Here is a 19,601-nt window from a genome sequence, read left to right as displayed (position 1 = left end):
GTTTTTATCTCAAAGCTTTAGATTTCTGTATTTAACCAATATATTGTCATAAAGAAAGGCTCTAGGTGAGCTTCGAAATGGAAACCCAATTAGTGACGCAGATTATAGAGATATATAGAGGCTCCTCTGCGCACACACACCTCGTCTCATGAGTATTGCTATTGTTCTTGTGTCAGATCTCCTTAATAACTCACGATTGGTGTATTAGAAGGGTGTGTATGTTAAAAGCAGCAGGGTGCTTTTAAAGTGTGCGGACATCCTATTTGTTAATGCATCTCCTCTTTTCATGACCCCAAACGTGTGCCATTGATTTAAAAACCTATTGAGCATCAAATCCAAGATAAACCATGTAAAGTTTGTGAATTATTATCTCCTATGAAGTCATTCTTACATTTGCAAGTCAATATTCATTGATTGGTGTGATCATAATAATAATAAAAAATAGACAATGTGTATCAAAATGATCATTTATTATGAAAAAACATTCACATAAGATTTAGTTTGCATTACAAACCGCTGTTGTGTTTTGTCATGAGTGCTTCAAATGATCTCGATGATGATTGGCTGGTTGGTCTCACTCCTACTTTGGACCCTTTTCTCCCCCCCTCCACATAACACATCACAGGACAAACAAACAAAACAATGCCTCACATCGCAACAAACAGACTTAACAGTTGGAAAAACCATGATGTAAACGTGTTACCTGTGGCAGGTGCCTAAATACATGGCGCCACACTGTCACAGAACTCTTTGAAGTCCCTTTGCATGAAGTCCTCGCTCTGCATGACGTCGTCCTCCGAAGGGAAATACTGCATGCTTTCGTCTTGATCGAAGCCGAAGACTGAAAACGGCTGGCATTGCTTCATCTGTCGTGCATAAAATGTGGGTGGCGAAGGCTGGTCTGGACTGTCCAACAGTGCGCCTCTAGCGTTCTCCAGCACGCCTAGGTACGAGTCCATATCCGCGAAGTCCATTTCGCAGTCGGAGCCACTGTCGGTGCCCACTGAGTCTGATCGCATGTGCATCATCTGGTACTTCTCATGCATGAGGAACTGGTTGGTGTTCCTGGGCGCCCTCATGCCAGGCGCTCGGTTGCCTTGAACATTGGCCGGACGCAATGAGAGCAGAGTGCCAGACCATCGAGATAATCTCGCTCGATGTCTGCGCATTTCTGTCCTTCTTGCTGGCCTCCTTCCCCATTTGTGCCACTTGTGTTTAGCACCTCCGTTGCTTCTCCTCGACTCGCTCTTGTGTTTTTCGCTCTCCTTGACGGAGGTTTCACCGCTGTAGACCTCCCATTGGCATATCATGCCCCTTCCGCACATTTTCTCAGAGTCTAGCATCAGCTGTAGTGCACTCTCACATAATCTGGAGGGCAACAAAGGCTGTTTCTTCTCCTCGCTTTGGGGTTTGGTTACTCGTGTCAATCTACACGATGCACCCCCTCGGCCGTCTACCTTTTTACTATCTTTTCCGATTTTTTCTTTGTCACTGGCTTTAGATGGCACATAGCCTGGCGCAGTGCCCTCTGTATAGGCAGCTTGACGCTCGTGTGGCTCTGATCTGAGATCAGTCACACCCCTCTTCAGCTTTTCCGAGTAACTAGTGTCTATTTTGCCTCAGATTAAGTGCTAGAGTCCTTGTCTAAATGTCTAAGAAGTGGAAAAATATGTTTGTAGTTTGTTTACTTTGGTTAAGTGCCAACAAACTACGTCTTCTCTTCGTCGGTGACTAACGTTGGTCTCGAAGTGACAGTTGACATCTAATGAAATCCGCGTCTGGTGTCGTATTTATACAGTTGGGGCGCTTCGAACTGTTTCGTAGAGATGGGGGGGTGTATTTTTCCTTTGGTGTAAATAATTTAAAATATGAGCACTATTTTGTGTAACTAAATAAATTTTATATTACATATAGATATTGTTTTCTACATATTCAAACAAAAAAAAACAGTTTTTACTCGAGGTGCGGCTGCAACGCCGTTTTTTCACATTTCAAAGCGTTCCCCCCTCCACGCTCGGAATGGTTCTTTCTTTGGGCGTCTTCGCCGTTGCTGTTTCAGGATCAGTTTTCGCTGCTATAATCCGTCGCTTTAACATATGGACGAGGCAGATAAACTGCCTCGAGATCAGTTGAGGAACGTTATAAGGACAAAGAGAGTGAATACGTGATGTATGTGAAAGATGTGAGGACAACAAACTAATGGCTGACTTATGGGCGAGCAGTTCTCTATTTAGTCTGTTTCTCAGGTTACCTTTAGGCTAAATACGAAAACGCTCTCTCGTTTTCATTTTTAAGATATAAAATGCACTAAAGATGCATGCAAGTTAATTTTCTGTTTATCAATCCATGCCTGACTAAGATTTTCCGACGATGTGGCATTTACCGCTTAATCGAATACGCAAACCGCTTGAACGATTGCTATTTCGGAAAATAAATAAGCAATAAAATACTTAGTTATGGTGACCAAGCGGCTTGCAGACACAGACTTTCATTGTGCTGGAAAAAGTGACATTTCTTCTATTCGACCCGCCTCGAATAACCTTTGAATAACAAACAAAGAGGAGGAAAGGGCACTTCCTTAAACATTAATGATGAGCAAAGCACTGCCTTTCTGTATGAAACCCACAGCGAGCTTGACGAGACGAGCAGCGGAAAAGATGGTCGTCTTCACAAGACAACCTGACACGAATAAACAAGTGAACGAGTGAATGCATTTAATACATAGTAATTACACGAGTGAATGAATGCATGAACTCTGGACAGACAGACAGACAGAAATACAGATAGATAGACAGACAGACAGACAGATATACAAACAGATAGATAGATAGATAGATAGATAGATAGATAGATAGATAGATAGATAGATAGATAGATAGATAGATAGATAGATAGATAGATAGATAGATAGATAGATAGAATAATAGATAGATAGACAGATAGATAGATATACAGATAGATAGATATACAGAAAGATAGATAGATAGATAGATATACAGATAGATAGATATACAGAAAGATAGATAGATAGATAGATAGATAGATAGATAGATAGATAGATAGATAGATAGATAGATAGATAGATAGATATACAAACAGACAGATAGATAGACAGACAGACATACCAAACACACAATCAGATCTACATTGTTACAATTTGATACTGAAAATATTTAATACTTAAGTTATTTAATTTAATTTAACATATTATTGTTTGGGTGACACAGTGGCGCAGTAGGTAGTGCTGTCGCCTCACAGCAAGAAGGTCGCTGGTTCGAGCCTCGACTGGGTCAGTTGGCGTTTCTGTGTGGAGTTTGCATGTTCTCCCTGCATTAGTGTGGGTTTCCTCCGGGTGCTCTGGTTTCCCCCACAGTCTAAAAACATGCGGTAGAGGGGAATTGGGTAGGCTAAAGTGTCCGTTGTGAATGAGTGTGTATGGATGTTTCCCAGAGATGGGTTGCAACAGGAAGGGCATCCGCTGCGTAAAACATATGTTAAATATACTTAGCTCTGATATAAACACAAAAAGAGGCCACTAATCGTAGCCTATATTATATACACTCACAGGCCACTTTATTAGGTACACCTGTTATCCAGCTTTGTTAATCCAAATATTTAGTCAGCCTATTATATGGTTAGAACTCGGTGCCTTTATGCATGTAGATGTCATGATCTGCTGAATTTAAAAACTAATTCACGATGAATAGTGATGAAAGATGATTTAAGAGGAGTTGAGTCACTTTTAAGTGGTTCTAATCCTTTATGATTTTCTTTATTCTTTTATACACAAGAGAAGATATTTCAAAGAAAGCTGCAAACCTGTAACCATTTACTTCCATTGTACGAAAAATAAAATACTATGGAAGTCAGCGGTTACAAGTTTCTAGCTTTCTTCAAAATATCTTCTTTTGTGTTTAACAGAAGAACGAACGACAAATGAAGAAAGGAGAGAAAACGAAGATAGAATTTTCAGTTTTGGGTGAACTATTCCTTTAACCTTCCTGTCGTGTGGTGGTCAAATCTGACCGATTTACAACTTAAAAACACTCATAAATATTGTGTTTCACATCTGACTGCCTCAAGGCCTCAGATATCCTTCACACTATGCACCTGAACATATAAAAGTCATGATCACCTCTTTTATTGAATTTTGAGTGTACTAATTAACCTTGTTACACTTGTGGTGTTCAAAAGTGACCGCCATAGAAAATGAACGGGGATCCAGACTATATTCATCCATCAGACAGAAAACATCCCCCCACACAATACCCCAACTCACTCACTCAGGTACACATCTCTTTTCCGCGCTTATGTGTCAATCCTCCAGCCTGATTTTTAAAAGAAGACATGGCATCCAAATAAGCAAATCAAAGTAAATTGTATGAATAAGATCGTACAAATTCATATGGATTAGCCACTAAATAGCGTTGGATCCTCTAACGTGAATCAACAGCTTCCTCATAAAACAGTGTATCATATCTGCACACTGACTAAACAGGTGTCTGTTACGTGAACCCTTCTGTGTGTTGCTTTATCTTTCTTTCTTTCTTTCTTTCTTTCTTTCTTTCTTTCTTTCTTTCTTTCTTTCTTTCTTTCTTTCTTTCTTTCTTTCTTTCTTTCTTTCTTTCTTTCTTTCTTTCTTCCAATCTTTGTCCAGCCTATCTCTGGGTCTAGCAGGAGCATTTTTAGCTTAGCTTAGCATCAGTTATTTGATTGGATTAGACCATTAGCATCTCGCTCAAAAATGACCAAAGTATAACTAGTGCTAGTTCTGTGTCTATGCTCACCGTCTATACCCTCAGTCACTATTATAGTCCACTAATTATAGTACTATTACTATATCACTATCACTATTATAGTACACTAATATAGTCCAATTGAAGAACTGAATGAAAATTCGAGCACTGTTTGTGCTTTGCTGGTTGGTAAATCATTCAAATGGATTCAATTTTCAATTTCCTTGGTCAGACTTGGAGGTAGTTATTTTAGCGAACTGTCTATTAGTAACGAAACAAAGTATTTTGATTTCTGTCATCTATGCTGGTGGGCTTATATGAGTATTTAAAAACTGAAATATAAACATTAACTGAAATACAGGCTCAGGCTGCTGCTGGTGCTGTAATGGTGATAGTTGGGCACCCTAGCACTAAATGAGCACCATTTAAACTCTTGAATATTTTTGCTGACCACCATTTGTTTAGGACTGCATCGTTGTCCATTTTGTGAAGTCTACTTCAAGCAGGATAACACAACATGCCACTCAGCTCAAATAACCTCAAAGTGGTTGCTGAAATATTACAATAAGTTCTGTAAACTCAAACTGCAGACTATGTAAATATACCTTTTTAGTGGGCTAGAAATGCTCTTTTTTTACTCTACAAACCAAGATTTCATCCGCTTGTTTTGGCAGTGCTAAACACAGATAGATTTTGGTCAAATCTTTCGGTGTTTACTCTTATATCTTATATATTAATATTTTTGGGGGTTGATCAACCATTTAAGAGAAAAATTGGGAAAAGTGTACATATGTTTTCTTTTAGCCAAGTTTCATTCATTGTCCTTCAGCTTAGTCTCTATTTTAGAGGTCGCCACAGCAGAATCAACCGCCAACTTTTCCAGCATATGCAGTGGATGCCCTTTCCTCTATTAGGAAACACCCATACACAGTCATTCACAAACACATACACACTACCGACAATTTAACTTACCCATTTCACTCATTGCCTGTTGGGCTGTGGTGATAATGGAGCACCCAGAAAAAAAAACCCATTCAAACATGGGGAGCACATGCAAACTCCACACAGAAATGCCAGCTGGCTCAGCTGGGACTCGAACCAGTGAATTTCTAGCTGTGAGGCAACAGTGCTATCCACTGAGCAAGCTTCATATTAAACAAAAAAGATTGTGGCTCTAAAGGTTTATTTGGTTTGTTCAGAGTTGCCCTTGACCAATATCTCTTCTCCTTTGTGTAGGCCTACATTGTTGTTTATGTTACCCCGGTATATTTCTGCGCTATTTATTATATATTTATGTTTTATTTATCTCTATGTATATAATTGTATTTGTTCTACTCATAGACTGCAAAAACGTATTCATATTGATAATAATACAAACGTTGGTAGTAAAGCTCTCACGCGGCAGAGGGCGATAAATCTCCCCGTATCTGTGAGCTCCGCGGCGGCTGAAACACGAGAAGGCGGTGCTTATTTTCTCCCCGTTAAACCACAACAAAGATGGAGGCGCTTCATGACAGCTAGATCTGCATTTTTCATCGCGCCGCGCTCAATTTCACGCCGAAGTGAAGATGGACGCGCCGCTTCCGACAGAGCAAAGCGCGGAGAAACAAGTCCGCATCGTCGGCTCCGAGCTGGTGGAGAATTATACGGTCAGTCTGAGGCGCTTCATTTGGGTCGGGTTTACTGATTAGACTCGTTGTTTATTGTTAAAATTGTAATAAAATGTTTAAAAATTGCTTTTATTGTCAATTTGATTGTATAGTCGTATATTTTGTTGGTTAATGCAGTTGCTCAGTTTATAAAAGGAAACGGTTTACTGAGGGAATATGTGTTGCATAAGAGTGAATGTTTGCTAACAATAAATTAAAATGTCCTTATTTTTGTGTAATCCCGGGATCATTTCAGTGTTTGGAGATAACCTGATTAATTTTTAACAGGCACGTGAACGATTATTAGCGATAACGGTTCGTGTGGTGTCAAAGGCCACTATTATTATTTGTATGCTAATTTGCATAAGGCACAATATGTATTATGCTAATCATTAAAGTGGACATGTTGGATTTCTAACTTTAAAATGCTCATTAATGGATATAAAGATTTTTTTTCTTCGCATTAATTGCATAAAAAATGTAAATATGTTTGTGTGTAAACAAAAATATATTGTTTTTCAGGTTTACATCATTGAAGTGAAGGTTGGCGATCACAGCTGGAGCGTCAAACACCGTTACAGTGACTTTCACGAATTGCACGAAAAGGTGAGCTACGTCTGCACTGCCTAAAAGCCAGATCAGACCTCAGATATTGACAGTCTGTTCATAGTTCACTGGCTGATTAAATGTTGTTGACTTCAGCTGACCGTGGAGAAGAAGATCGATAAACATCTGTTGCCGCCCAAGAAGATCATCGGCAAAAATTCCAAGAGTCTCGTGGAGAAGCGGCAAAAGGAGCTGGAAGTTTATCTGCAAACACTTCTCAGCAGATTCCCTGCCACAACCCCCAAAGTCCTGTCAAACTTCTTGCTCTTTCACTTATATGTAAGTTTTTCAGTGCTTTGTGTCTGAACATTCCTGTGCTTCATTTCAGGTCACATGCTGGTTAAAAATTAACTGGCGAATGTGTGTACATCATCACTACAATTATATGCGACTCTTGATCTGATAGATGAGTCGTGCAGAACTGCGTTCTCTCATATAATTGGTTCTAGGAACTGCCGGCTCTGTTATTTGGCTGTAAGCTATGTTTCGCCGCTGACAGTAGTGGTATTGATATTGATCTCTGAAAGGCTTTTGTCTGGATAGGGCATATGACCCGACTGAGTTGTTTTGGAGGGGAGAAGTGCTTTATGTGTGTTCATTTGTTCTCTATTGGCACTTTAGATACATATATAGATTTAAATGTAATTATGGTGGCTTGAGAAAGCCAACATACTTTAATACTGAGCAATTCCAGCGTTATGGATGTGACATTTGCAGTAAAAACTCAAAACATAAATTCGCATAGAAAGTAGATGTTAACATTATATTGAAACATTTGTTTTTCTTTTCCAGAACAACTGACCACAGAGTTATAGGAGCAAAAAAATCAATCTGTAAACATGTTTTGTATTTGAAATGAGGAAAATAAACATGCGTTATGGATGTGACAAACAAAGTCTGTGGGTTTACAGTATTCAACATGCTCTGTAGAAATTCTGTAAGTTAAACTGCAAAACCCCAAAGAAATCATGATAATCTAAAGGATAAGAGTTGGCTCTCTATAGAACAAAAATAATTGGTTTGATTTTTTTTAATATTTTCACATTCATGAGGAAAAAGTGTTGTTATGGATGTGACATCTCGCCATTATGGATGTGACAGATGTGAAATTGCCACTTGTGTGACTTTGGTAAATCAAATATAATAGTTTAAAAACATTGACAGATGCAGTTTTGAGTATTTCTAAAGAACTGTAAAATACTTGCTTGCCCAAAAAACCTTGAAACAGATTCCGTATTTTGGTGAAAACTTATTTTTTTCATGGCAAGGTTGACAATTGCACAGAATTGCTCACTACATAAACTTATAATTCTTCTTCTGAGAATCATTTTTATATGCATCTCCTCCTAAACCGTTCATACTACAATCACCAAACTTACTCCAAACCTCCCAACTGCTTCAACTCGGTTTGCTCTATTTTTTCCTACTGATCCGACTTATGGTTTTTCGAAAACTAACCCCGAAAATTTGGAAAAAATCTGATTGACTTAACGTTGGACCAAATTTTATTACCTCATAACTTTGCAACAGACTGTCATACAGACATATGGTTAGGCTTATTTAAAGGTCCATGACACCCCCCACTTTCGGTTAAAGTCTACTTCAGAATTTTTTTCAAAAGATGCATGATTAATGGGCGTGGAGCTCCGCAAGCATCGGACAGGAATGGGCGTAGCCAGCAGGGGAGAAGGTGAGCGAACAACTGTTGTTGTCAGTTAGCTCACAAAATGAGACAAACCGTGAGGAGACGCATGAGTTTATAGTTTACAAAGTTAAAATGCAAAGAAATGAACAGTGATTTAATGCCCTGCTACATTTGTTATTCGTAATTTCATATACACATAACCACAATTTATATCATTATAAAGATGTGTGTTCATGTAAACACTATAAATGAGGATTCTCCCTCAATCCCCGTATCCAGCAGACTCAGTGCAGCAGGTCTCCTGACCTGTCTATTTTAACCATTAACCCTGCTGGTAATCTGGAGGATTTAGGCAAACACAGCAGCACAGTGATGTGTCTGAATGTGAACGAACTCCTGCTAAAAGACAGCGTCCGCCATTCTCCAGTTGTCGTGCTGCTCTCCCGACAAAAATGCTAGCAGCACACACACAGCTTTGCTGTATGATCGGCCCTGACAAGATCGCGGGGGAAAACATGCAACAAACCCTGTGGATCATGGAAACAAAAGCATATGAGCCTTCATGAACGGCTAAATACTGTGCCGTGGTTTCCGTGTCTCTCAGCTCGGGCTTGACTCTGGCAGGTCTGGCAGGTCTCATGAATAATTAAGCAGCCGGCTCTTCTCATAGGATAAGAAAACTTCGCTATGAATAATAATGAGAAACCGACGCGTCGTCATTGCACTTGCAGTTCTGCGCTACGTCGCCGATTTTGATCCCGCCCCAAAAATCATTTTAAACCCGGAAGCTGAAATTAGCTGACAAAAGCTCAAAATTATCCAGTTTCCCCACAATTAAAGCTGACAGGTGCTAACATTGTCTTAACTGATGCTCAACACACACATATCTGTTAATATTAAAAAAAAAAGTTCTCCGGGGTGTCCTGAACCTATAACTCAGACTACCAATCTGCCAGTCACTGATGACCTTTCAACTTACTAGCCACACCCTAACAACCACTTATGGCACCCTAGCAACTGTCCCATAGACTTCCATTGTAAAAACATACCAGGTCATGCTAACAATACATCAATATTAACAAACATACTAACCATTCAAGCAACATGCTAATTCATACTATAATCATCAATGTTCAATTTTAGTTTTTAGTTTAATACACTATTAAATCTCAAGCAAATATTTGAGCCTGGTAAGTAAACGTAAACTTTTCAGCACTTTTTTTTTTTTTGGCTACTTTTACTGGGTGTCTGTGGGGTCTTAAAAAGTATTAAAACTTGATGAATCAATTTGAGAGAAATTTAAGGCTCTTAAAAAATATTAAATGCTTCTGTACAATGTAAAAATGTAGTATCATTTTTGATTCTAAATTGTGTAGTTGTATGCCAAGGTTTGCCTGAATTTTATCTGAATATTAGGGCGCTGCGTAGTTTATGAAATCAGTAAATTCCTGCAGTTCTATTGGTGCCAATTAGCATTTTTATTCAGTATATGAATAATGTTTTAGTTTAGGATTAGTTTCTTACAATCAGTATTTAGTAATCATACAAAATGTTAAAATGTTACCAGGTGAAACCTAAAAAGGCGATGAGGTCTTAACATGTATGGAAAGAGCATTAAAATAGGTCATGAAAGTTACTGAATTTCACTCTCTGGTTTCTGTTTTTACCCTGTTTTAATTAAATGTTATTATATGGGATCTTTAATAATGTTGGTAAATAGAGGATAACATAAAGAATTGCCCATATTTCAAGACCATTTTTGTGTTTAATTTAAACACATTGTAAGATTTATTTCATGGTTTAATTGAATGTTTACATTGATTTATCTGTAAACACGTGTGCATTTAAAATCATAAAAGAAACCCCATTTTAAAAACTAAGGAGGAAATCAGGCAAAGGGAGATCATTTCTGCATTTTCGACGGCTAGATCTTTCAGGAAATGACTTTGAGAAGCACATGCAGCTCATTAAAGCTCAATGTGGAGACATTGCAGCTCAGATTTGTGCAGATTCTAACTTTAGACAGTTTAATTGATAAAGTATGAATGTCTGAAATGGGGATTTTTTTTTTATATATATATATATATATATATATATATATATATATATATATTATTATATATTATATATATATATATATATATATATATATATATATATATATTATATATTATATATATATATATATATATATATATATATATATATATATATATATATTATATATATATATAATATATATATATATATATATATATATATATATTATACACACACACACACACTTGAATAAGGTCTATTATGAGCGCATCTAACTTATTTTTTTTTCCTCTCTCTTTCAGGAAATCAATGGCATTGCTGCTGCACTGGCCGAGGAGCTCTTTCATAACGGTCTGTTATTGCTCGTTCCTGGACTTATTACAAACTTGAATTGTGTAACATTAAGAAGTACTGGCTAAAGACTGAAAAAATCATCAGTAGTCCCACCAGTTTCATTTTCTGATTATGCTAGAAGTATATCAGACTAAATTTAAATATTCATTATTTGTCATGCATTAATTTGCATTCTAATTCAATTTGAAATACAGCGGCGAGCAAAAGAGAACATTTCTTCACATTTGACCTACATTTCCAGGTCACTGTTTTGTCCTGCTTGAAGTCACTTTAACAGGCTTGATACCTCAGTTTCTCTAAACTTATTTCTGAAACACATTATAAAGTATTTAAATTAGATATTTATTAATATTAATATTAAAAGCTGACCAAAATTAGAGAACACTTCCACAACCCTTTCAGACAAGAGAAGTCAAGAGAAGTAGGTCATTCCATATCTGTGAATTCTAGAATATTGCAACGTTACAATGTTTCAAAGTTTTTCCAATTCTCAAAAAAAAGTCTGATGATTTGGTTCAACTGCTGGAAATGTTCTCCGGTTTAGCTTGGAACATGTTAAAGGCACAATTCTAATTAACATTACATTAACATTTAGTTATTTAGCAGACGCTTTTATCCAAAGCGAATCACAAATGAGGACAAGGAAGCAACTTACACAACTATAAGAGCAACAATGATGCTATTGATTGCTATAGGCAAGTTTCAGGTCTGTAAAGTCTAATATTTAAAAAAAAAACTTGAACAGTATATTTTGCTGACTTATGTGCTTCCTTTTCAAACATTTGGGATAATGGATGTTAAAATGGCCATGCTTCTGACGTCACACAACCCCTGCCCAGCCACAACAAAAAATTCTTCACGTTTTGAGCGTTTAAAGAAGTAGTTCACCTAAAAATGAAAATTACCCCATAATTTACCTAAACTCAAGCCATCCTCTGTGTGTATGTGATTTTCTTTTTCTTTAGTTGTCAATGAAAGAGCCACCATTTTAAAACATCTCGCTCAGTGCTGATTGCTCTGCATTTAAAAAAGCTTTATCAGTTGGAGAAGAGCTCATTATTATAACAGCGTTCACATTTCTGCACTGCAAAAACGCTTCGATGAACACGCAGCGTAAGAGTATTGCACTGTATAGTGTTATAAAGTAAATATATAACATTATTATTCCTGCAAGATGCGTACAAATATGTCTTGTGTCATACATCAGTGATTGTAGTATATAATTTCAAAATTACAAATATTTCTGGTATAAAAAGACATTGATTCGGTTCATAAGTCATGTGTTAACCCCCTGGCGGCGTATGGGTTAGTTTGACAATGGATTTATGCCCTTTTGGAATCTTCAAAATAAACACCACTGTCCCAACACTAGCATGGTAAAGCCAGGGTAATATTTAAAACAACTCCGTCTGATCCGTCTGATTCATCTCTGTGTTCGTCTGGATGATTTAAGGGCGAGTAAATTATGGGGTAATTTTAATTACAATAGATTTACATTACACTTACTTAAGATTACAGTATTTCTAAATTTAAAAAAAAAGGCAAATGTTCTCTATTTTTGATCTGGAATCTTCTGTTTTGTCTTTTAGGTGAGCAGTTGTTGGCTGCAGGCGAGGTGTTTCTCCTTAAGCCTCTCCAGCTTTACGCCGTCACACAGCAGCTCAGACTCGCCAAACCCACCTGTGCCAACGGAGACGCCAAAGCAGATCTCGGACACATCCTGGACTTCACCTGCCGCCTCAAATACCTCAAGGTATTCGATTTGATCACTGTTGGAGTTGACTTTTTGATATCGGCTAAATGTATGCTATTTATTTCTTTTCTTTCTTTTTTTACAATCTGTTTATTAAGGTATACCAAAAATGGGACATTATAATACATCACAATTATTTTACATCTTTGTTTTCAATTTAAAAGAAAAACAACAACAAAACAAAAAAACAGAATAAAAAAAATAATGAAAAAAGGGGGTAAAGGTTGTTTTCTTAACAGATTATTCTAGATAAAAAACAGATCATCAATATGACAATGGTTTGTAGATGGGGCAAGTCAGTGTCAATTTATTAAGTCTTTTCCTGTTTCATTTAATAAATCGTTGAAATCTGAATTTGAAATCTGATATATATAAATGGTGTCCACATTTTCATGTATGTGATCTGTCAATTCAGATTCCTGGAAAGAAAAGCACAGTGGGGACGAGTAACATCGAGGAGCAGAGTCTTCTCTTTGACCTTTCCATCTTTAAAGCGCTGCTCCAGATCGAGGTGGAGACACTCTTGATGGGGTTTTGGGTTCGATTGATGATCTCCAATTGCGTTTCTGAAGTTTATCTTTTTATTTTTCAGATCAGCGATTGCGACGCTGGACAGATCAGAGGTCTTCCTTCACTGAAGCCCACACTGGCCACTCTCAGCATTCACCTGTCAGCCAAAAGCATGAAGGTATTGGAGACGGTTCTGTAACTATTAATGTGCGACGTAACTGCTAAAGAAGTGTCAAGCTTTAAATAAGAGAACCGGTGGCGAAGTGAGTAGTGCTGTCGCCTCACAGCAAGAAGGTTGCTTGTTTGAGCTTCATCTGGGTCAGTTGGCATTTCTGTGTGGAGTTTGCATGTTCTCCCGGAGTTAGCATGGATTTCCTCCGGGTGCTCCGGTTTCCCCCATAGTCAAAACACATGCGCTATAGGTGAATTGGGTAAGCTAAATTGTTTGTGGTGTATGAGTGTGAATGAGAGTGTATGGGTGTTTCCCAGTGATTGGCTGCAGATGGAAAGGCATCCGGTGTGTAAAACATGTGCCGGATAAATAGGCGGTTCTTTTTGACCCCTGATTAAGCCGAAAAGAAAATGACTGAATGAAAAAATAAATAAGAGAAATTATTAACGTTTTTTTTTGTTTTTGTTTAGAGTGAGATGCTAATGGTCTAATCCAATTTCATGATCTATGCTAAGCTAAAAGTGTTTCCGCTAGACTGAATGGATTAAAAAATGGTAAAACCCAATTCTTGAACACTAGTAAAGTTGTAAAATGAGCCTATTTCCTCAAAAAGTAGTTTTTTGATGCGTCATTTACACTAGCAACGACTTTGTGGTTCCCTGTTGCTCTGGGTGGCAATTGAAACAGTTAAACCACACTGTAAGGTTGCTTAGATAACGTTTATAGTGTTATTTACTGAGAGCAAATGAGTTTAAGTGCCGCTGAAAATAAACATCATTCAGAGAAACCACTAAATATAAGTGGAATCAGTACATAGAACACTTAATTACAAAGATGATCAAGAAAGAAGTGTGTTCTTTGTCATTGCGCCTATTTCTCAAACGCTGGTCTGTTTAGTTCTACAGCACAGAGAGAATACAACCAGCTTCTGGAGGAGCTGAGAGAGCGTCACATGAGCTGTACTGGTGCTCCAATTGGCTGTTGCTCAAAGTCGCTTTTCATTTGCATAAAGTTTGTCGCCAATGGTTGCTGTCGATTGCTTAGATGAAGGTCGCTGGAAGTCACTCACTCTTGAAATGAACAGTAGCTTGTCACTTTGCTGCTGTGAGTCGCTCATAGTGTGAACACAGCTTAAGTTAGATCACGGTAAAGTTACGTGATGTTGACCAATTTGGCATCGTACGATGTCTAATGTGTAACATTGCAATAGACAGTGGCATCATCGTTGTAGGCAGCGGTGTATTCATTATTTATGATTAATTGAATAATTAATAACAAATTCATCATTTGTAGCATGCCGTTTCAACTACCTGACCTGCATGGTCTTTGTTTTACCTAAAGTAAATCATAAATAAATAAAGATAAGTTACACACAAATGACCACCTGTCAATCACTTTTTCCACAGGATCTGTGTTGTTATAATCAACAAACTTCAACAAACTTGGTAAAAAGGTGCCCAACCAACAGTATCTGAGGTTTTCACTAAAATTACCAAGTACAAGCGTGAAAGCGAAAGATTAAAGCAGTGTACTGATGGTGTGACACGTTACCTGATAAATTCAATAGACCGAAGAGTCGTTAGATAGAGACAAGAAAAATTAAATATCACGTTTAACAACTACAGTGAGACGCAGTTCAGCAGTACGTCCTTGATAAACTGTCTGACGTGCACTGCTCTCTAGGGTTTTGTGCTCAAAGCACCCTCTGACTGCCTGGAGCTTGGACATGTGCTAGGGTTGTGCCGATAGATGATGCCATCGTAAATCGCCGATGGCCGACAAACTTTACGATTCTGAGTCGGCATCGCGATCCATCGCCCCGCCCCACATTTATCTTGACATATAATTTATTATTTTCATTTCATCTTAATAGCAATACCGGTCTTTTCATGAAGTGTGTTAAATGTTACATATAGCTCCTTAGGAATAAATGAAGGATTATACAGTACCTCTCGCACATAAATGTGTAGATTCAGTGGCAAACGCTGTTACCTGCAAACCCCGTCCTACAGACTTTACAGTGAATGGCTTTAGTCAACCACTGGAAGCCTTTTATCTACTCTTGAAAAAATTTAAATGGTGGATTAACATTCAGCACATGATCACTTATAAGATGTGCCATTATTAGTAACTGTAGGTAAATCTGTCAGTGTTATTTTCATTCTCTCATCTTTAGCGCTTTACATTTTCGCGTTTGTAGCTCCTGTCATCTGAAGGCAGAGGGCATTGACTGAGTGATTGACAGCTGATATTAACCAATCATTCACGTTCAGTTAGAGCAGTGGTTCCCAAAGTGGGGGTCGGGACCCCCCAAGGGGTCGCGGGGCAATGAAGGGGGGGTCGCCTGGTGATTTCCAAAAATCGATTTATTTTTATTAAACCATAAGAATTAACATATTTTATCCATAACTATACTGAAAATAAAAATAGTCGTTTATAGTTACTATATACTATATAGTTACTATAGTAGCTTATAGTTACTAGTTCTATTGGATTGCAACCCCTGGGGTAATTACATTATATTAAAGGCAGCAATAGCGTCAGATGCATTTTGATTTTATAACATCAGGTTATACTTTCTGGCACATTTAAAGCACTGACACAAATTTAATTGGTGTGTCTGCATCATTGCATGCAAGGTTTCTGTATTTATAACCACCTTAGAGGATATTGGGGGTCGCGAGTCACTGGCATTGTTATTTTGGGGGTCGCGGGCTGAAAAGTTTGGGTACCCCTGAGTTAGAGCATATAGGAAGGGGCGGGGCAAGCATTGCAGGCTTTTTACTTCAGCAAGTTGACATAACAACTGTTTTAATCTGTTCCTGAGTGCTGCGTTTGGCGTTTTTAGGTGCAAAGATGCATTCTGCATAAATGTCTCCTAAATCCACGCACGCGGTGAGGATTTTGCAGTGAAAGCAATGAAAATGTAAGCACTACAGTGAACTCCAACCGAACTCTCGTCTCCTCCATCAGCTGTGGGAAAAGCCATTAGAGCGACACAGATCACTGCCTATCACAAGTCCCGCGGAAAAAAAGTGATTGAAAGGTGGTCATTTGTTTGTAACTTTATTTATTTATGGTTTGGTTATGGTAAAGCAAAGACCATGTGGGTCAGGTAATGAAAGCGGTAGGCTACAATTAATTAATTTGTTATGAATTAATTGATATTTAAAAACCTCCCCACCCCCCGCCTACGATGACGATTGTCCATCGCGATGTTTCACATTAGACATCGTACGATGCCAAATTGGTCAACATCGCCCTACCCTAACATGCGAATATGCTGCAACGCATGCCTCTTTGTGTGTGTGTGGTCACATGATGTGCGTTATCAGTGGTATAGTGTGAACGAAGAGTCGGCTAGATGAAACGCCAGTGTGGACCTGAATCATTTTCGTTATAAAATGCCATTATAAAACTAAGATGTATTAGTGTAAACAAGGCCTAAGTGTGTATTTTTCGCGAGCAGGTTGCTGCTTTGATGGGGGTGGGGTGGAAGATTGCGATGCCAGCTTAGCATCGTTATGTCTATCGGCCATCGGCAAAGGACGATTGCATCGTTTATCGACCCAACCCTAGATCACAGGTTAAATCCTAAATCAGGTTTTTGAATGTCAAAATGCATTCTCAAAAAACAAAACTGGATGGTTTAACCAAGATAATACGACTTTAACAGTTTTGTATTTATGAATTATTATTATTATTTAATAAGTTTTAAAAACAGTAAACGCCTTAAAAGGTTTTCTCAGAGTTTCTCTACAAACAGAATAATGGTTTGCTAAAAGCTTACATTTTGTTTTGCTGTTGTTTTTGAAGAAAAACAAAAAATGTGTTGCAAGTCGTAGAAAGTAACATATATTTTAGGCGCGACAAGGATTTTTTTTTTAATCTCTAAAGTCAGTAATACATTTCAAGAAACAAGCATAGATAAGAAAAATAAAGGTATTATAAAAATATTTTGTTTTTGTTTCTTTTTTATGTAAAACAAATAAACAAATAAATGTCTTTAATCCTCAAAAGCAAATTTTTGCATCTCAAAATGCCGAAACAAAAGTGCATGGTTTTGGGGTTTAGCTTTTGCTTTGCTTTATCTGGAAACAATCAACACGTCTTTTAATCTGATGGTTCAGTAAACCGTCTCATGAAAACAAAAAATGGTTTCTTAATCTGATTAAAAACTTTGTTTTTAGTTGTGGTTTTAATTGCTTTGCACTTGAAAAGGACAAAAGAGTCCTACTGAAAAACTCACACTTCACAACCATTTCACTGTAGCTACAAATGTTTTGGGCTTTATTAAAATATCATCTTTATTTGTTAGTTTTCAGCTATTTGTTTCATCTTAAAACCTACAAACGCCTCTTCCTTTTCCACTGGCACTGATAGCTGTTTATAACAATATTTGCTCTCTCTTCAACAGGAAATCTTAGTTCCGGAAGCGTCTGAATTTGCACAGTGGGAGCCAGAGGGAGTGGATACAGACTGTCCCGTCACAGCTATCATTCCCACATGGAAGATGCTCACCACTCTGGACATGAGCCGAAACTACATCCGCTGCATCGACGAGTCTGTGGTGCGTTAGACTACTGTATATCAAATACCTTTTTAATTGACGGACTTTAAATTAATGAAGTGCTAAAGTCATTGTTTTTCTTCATAGAAATTAATTCCTGAAGTGGAATTCCTGGATCTCAGCCATAATGAGTTGTCTCTTGTGGAAAACCTAGAGGTTTGTTGTAGAGCTGCATGGTTAATTGTAAAAAGCTCATGATTTTTACTGGAATGACCACAAAATCTTATTTCTAAATAATTGCAATTTGTATACATACAGTTGAAGTCAGAATTATTAGCCCCCCTGAATTATTAGCGCCCCCCTGTTTATTTTTTTCCCCAATTTCTGTTCTGTTCTGGGAATATTGTTTCAACACATTTCTAAGCATAATAGTTTTAAAACGTATTTCTAATAACTGATTTATTTTATCTTTTGACAGTATGTCATCTTTATGATGACAGTAAATAATATTTTACTAGATATTTTTCCAGACACTTCTATACAGCTTAAAGTGACATTAAAAGGCTTAACTAGGTTAATAAGGTGAAGTAGGCAGGTTAAGGTAATTAGGCAAGTTATTTTATAATGATGGTTTGTTCTGTAGATTATCGAAAAAAAAATTTGCTTAAAGGGGCTAATAATTTTGTCCCAAAATTTTTTAAAAAAAAATTAATAACTGCTTTTATTCTAGCCGAAATATAACAAATAAGACTTTCTCCAGAAGAAAAAATATTATCAGACATACTGTGAAAATTTCCTTGGTCTGTTAAAAATCATTTGGGAAATATTTTAAAAGAAAATCAAAATCAAAAGGGGGCTAATAATTCTGAATTCAACTGTATTTAATAAAGCTGTGATGCTCATAGAAGTACATTGAAAATCTGATCAGACAACAATTTTTATCTGGAGAGACTTTAAATGGAATATTTTTAAATGTGAATCCTTCTAAAATTAAAATTTTGTTATCAAAAGCAAACCTTAGCTGTTATTTTTAATATTATCATTATTAGTATTTATGTATTTTACCTTGTGTATTATTTATTGGTGTTGTTGACTTTTAATTGTTAGAATATTTTTATAACTAAAAAAAGTGGTATTTATAAAATGTGGTAAACTTCTGTTTTTTTTTTTTTTTGCCATGACATAGCCAAAGAAGCTTAAATGGCGATAAACTCAAAATTCTCTCTCTCACATTAAAATCTGCATTTGACCCAGAGAAGGCAGTCATGCTGTATGGTTCTGAAACTTATTCAGTGTTTAGTTTTTTAAATAGTGTGTTAATATATGTGTTTTAAACTATCAAATTGCCTCACTCACTGGAAAAACAGTTTATAGTTCAGATATAAACTATGTTTATGATAAAGGTATTTGCACATTGAAGTTCGTATTGTTTTGTATGTGTTTTTCGTATTTGTATCCTAAAAATTCATCACACAAAAAAACTTGCTCACATTTTTTGCTTTTGCTTCTGTGGGGTCTCTGAATTGTGAAAACGCTTTCTCTCAAAACGCTTACACACGTAAGTTTGAAGGCAGTGTGTAAATGTGATTGACAATGTGAGGTTAAAGATTTTTTTGCGCACTAGAT

At 37.1% G+C, this 19,601-nt stretch overlaps 2 protein-coding genes across 9 annotated transcripts in view; one reads left to right on the top strand and one right to left on the bottom strand.

Annotated features, from left to right (window-relative positions):
• Positions 1–451: 451 nt before the first annotated feature.
• On the bottom strand, positions 452–1,764 carry wu:fb55g09. Its single transcript, XM_001332531.9, has one exon. It carries the CDS (start codon positions 1,341–1,343, stop codon positions 717–719), a length of 627 nt encoding a protein of 208 aa, XP_001332567.4. The 5' UTR covers positions 1,344–1,764; the 3' UTR covers positions 452–716.
• Positions 1,765–6,176: 4,412 nt separating this feature from the next.
• nisch (nischarin) overlaps positions 6,177–19,601 on the top strand; it is a 38,691-nt gene continuing 25,266 nt past the window's right edge. For 6 of the 8 annotated variants that reach the window (XR_012397770.1, XR_011008187.2, XR_659529.5 and 3 more), the window contains exons 1-9: positions 6,177–6,385; positions 6,908–6,991; positions 7,088–7,270; positions 10,979–11,027; positions 12,620–12,783; positions 13,199–13,294; positions 13,376–13,471; positions 17,883–18,035; positions 18,123–18,191. Coding sequence is in view for 1 of the 8 variants with exons in the window: in XM_002666230.8 (XP_002666276.2) it covers positions 6,305–6,385; positions 6,908–6,991; positions 7,088–7,270; positions 10,979–11,027; positions 12,620–12,783; positions 13,199–13,294; positions 13,376–13,471; positions 17,883–18,035; positions 18,123–18,191 (975 nt within the window). In the remaining 7 variants the exon portion in view is untranslated. Of the gene's footprint in view, positions 6,386–6,907; positions 6,992–7,087; positions 7,271–10,978; positions 11,028–12,619; positions 12,784–13,198; positions 13,295–13,375; positions 13,472–17,882; positions 18,036–18,122; positions 18,192–19,601 lie in introns of those variants that run through there. The other 2 variants (XR_012397767.1, XM_073937352.1) reach the window with 1 other exon arrangement.

Source organism: Danio rerio, chromosome 22 (genome assembly GCF_049306965.1).
Source record: "Danio rerio strain Tuebingen ecotype United States chromosome 22, GRCz12tu, whole genome shotgun sequence".
In the NCBI taxonomy this organism is placed as follows: Eukaryota; Metazoa; Chordata; class Actinopteri; order Cypriniformes; family Danionidae; genus Danio; species Danio rerio.
This window is presented reverse-complemented; position numbering and strand designations above follow the sequence as displayed.

Excerpts from the sequence above, each read along its gene's own strand:
- wu:fb55g09 (XM_001332531.9), bottom strand. The coding sequence starts at position 1,343 with ATGCTAGACTCTGAGAAAATGTGCGGAAGGGGCATGATATGCCAATGG.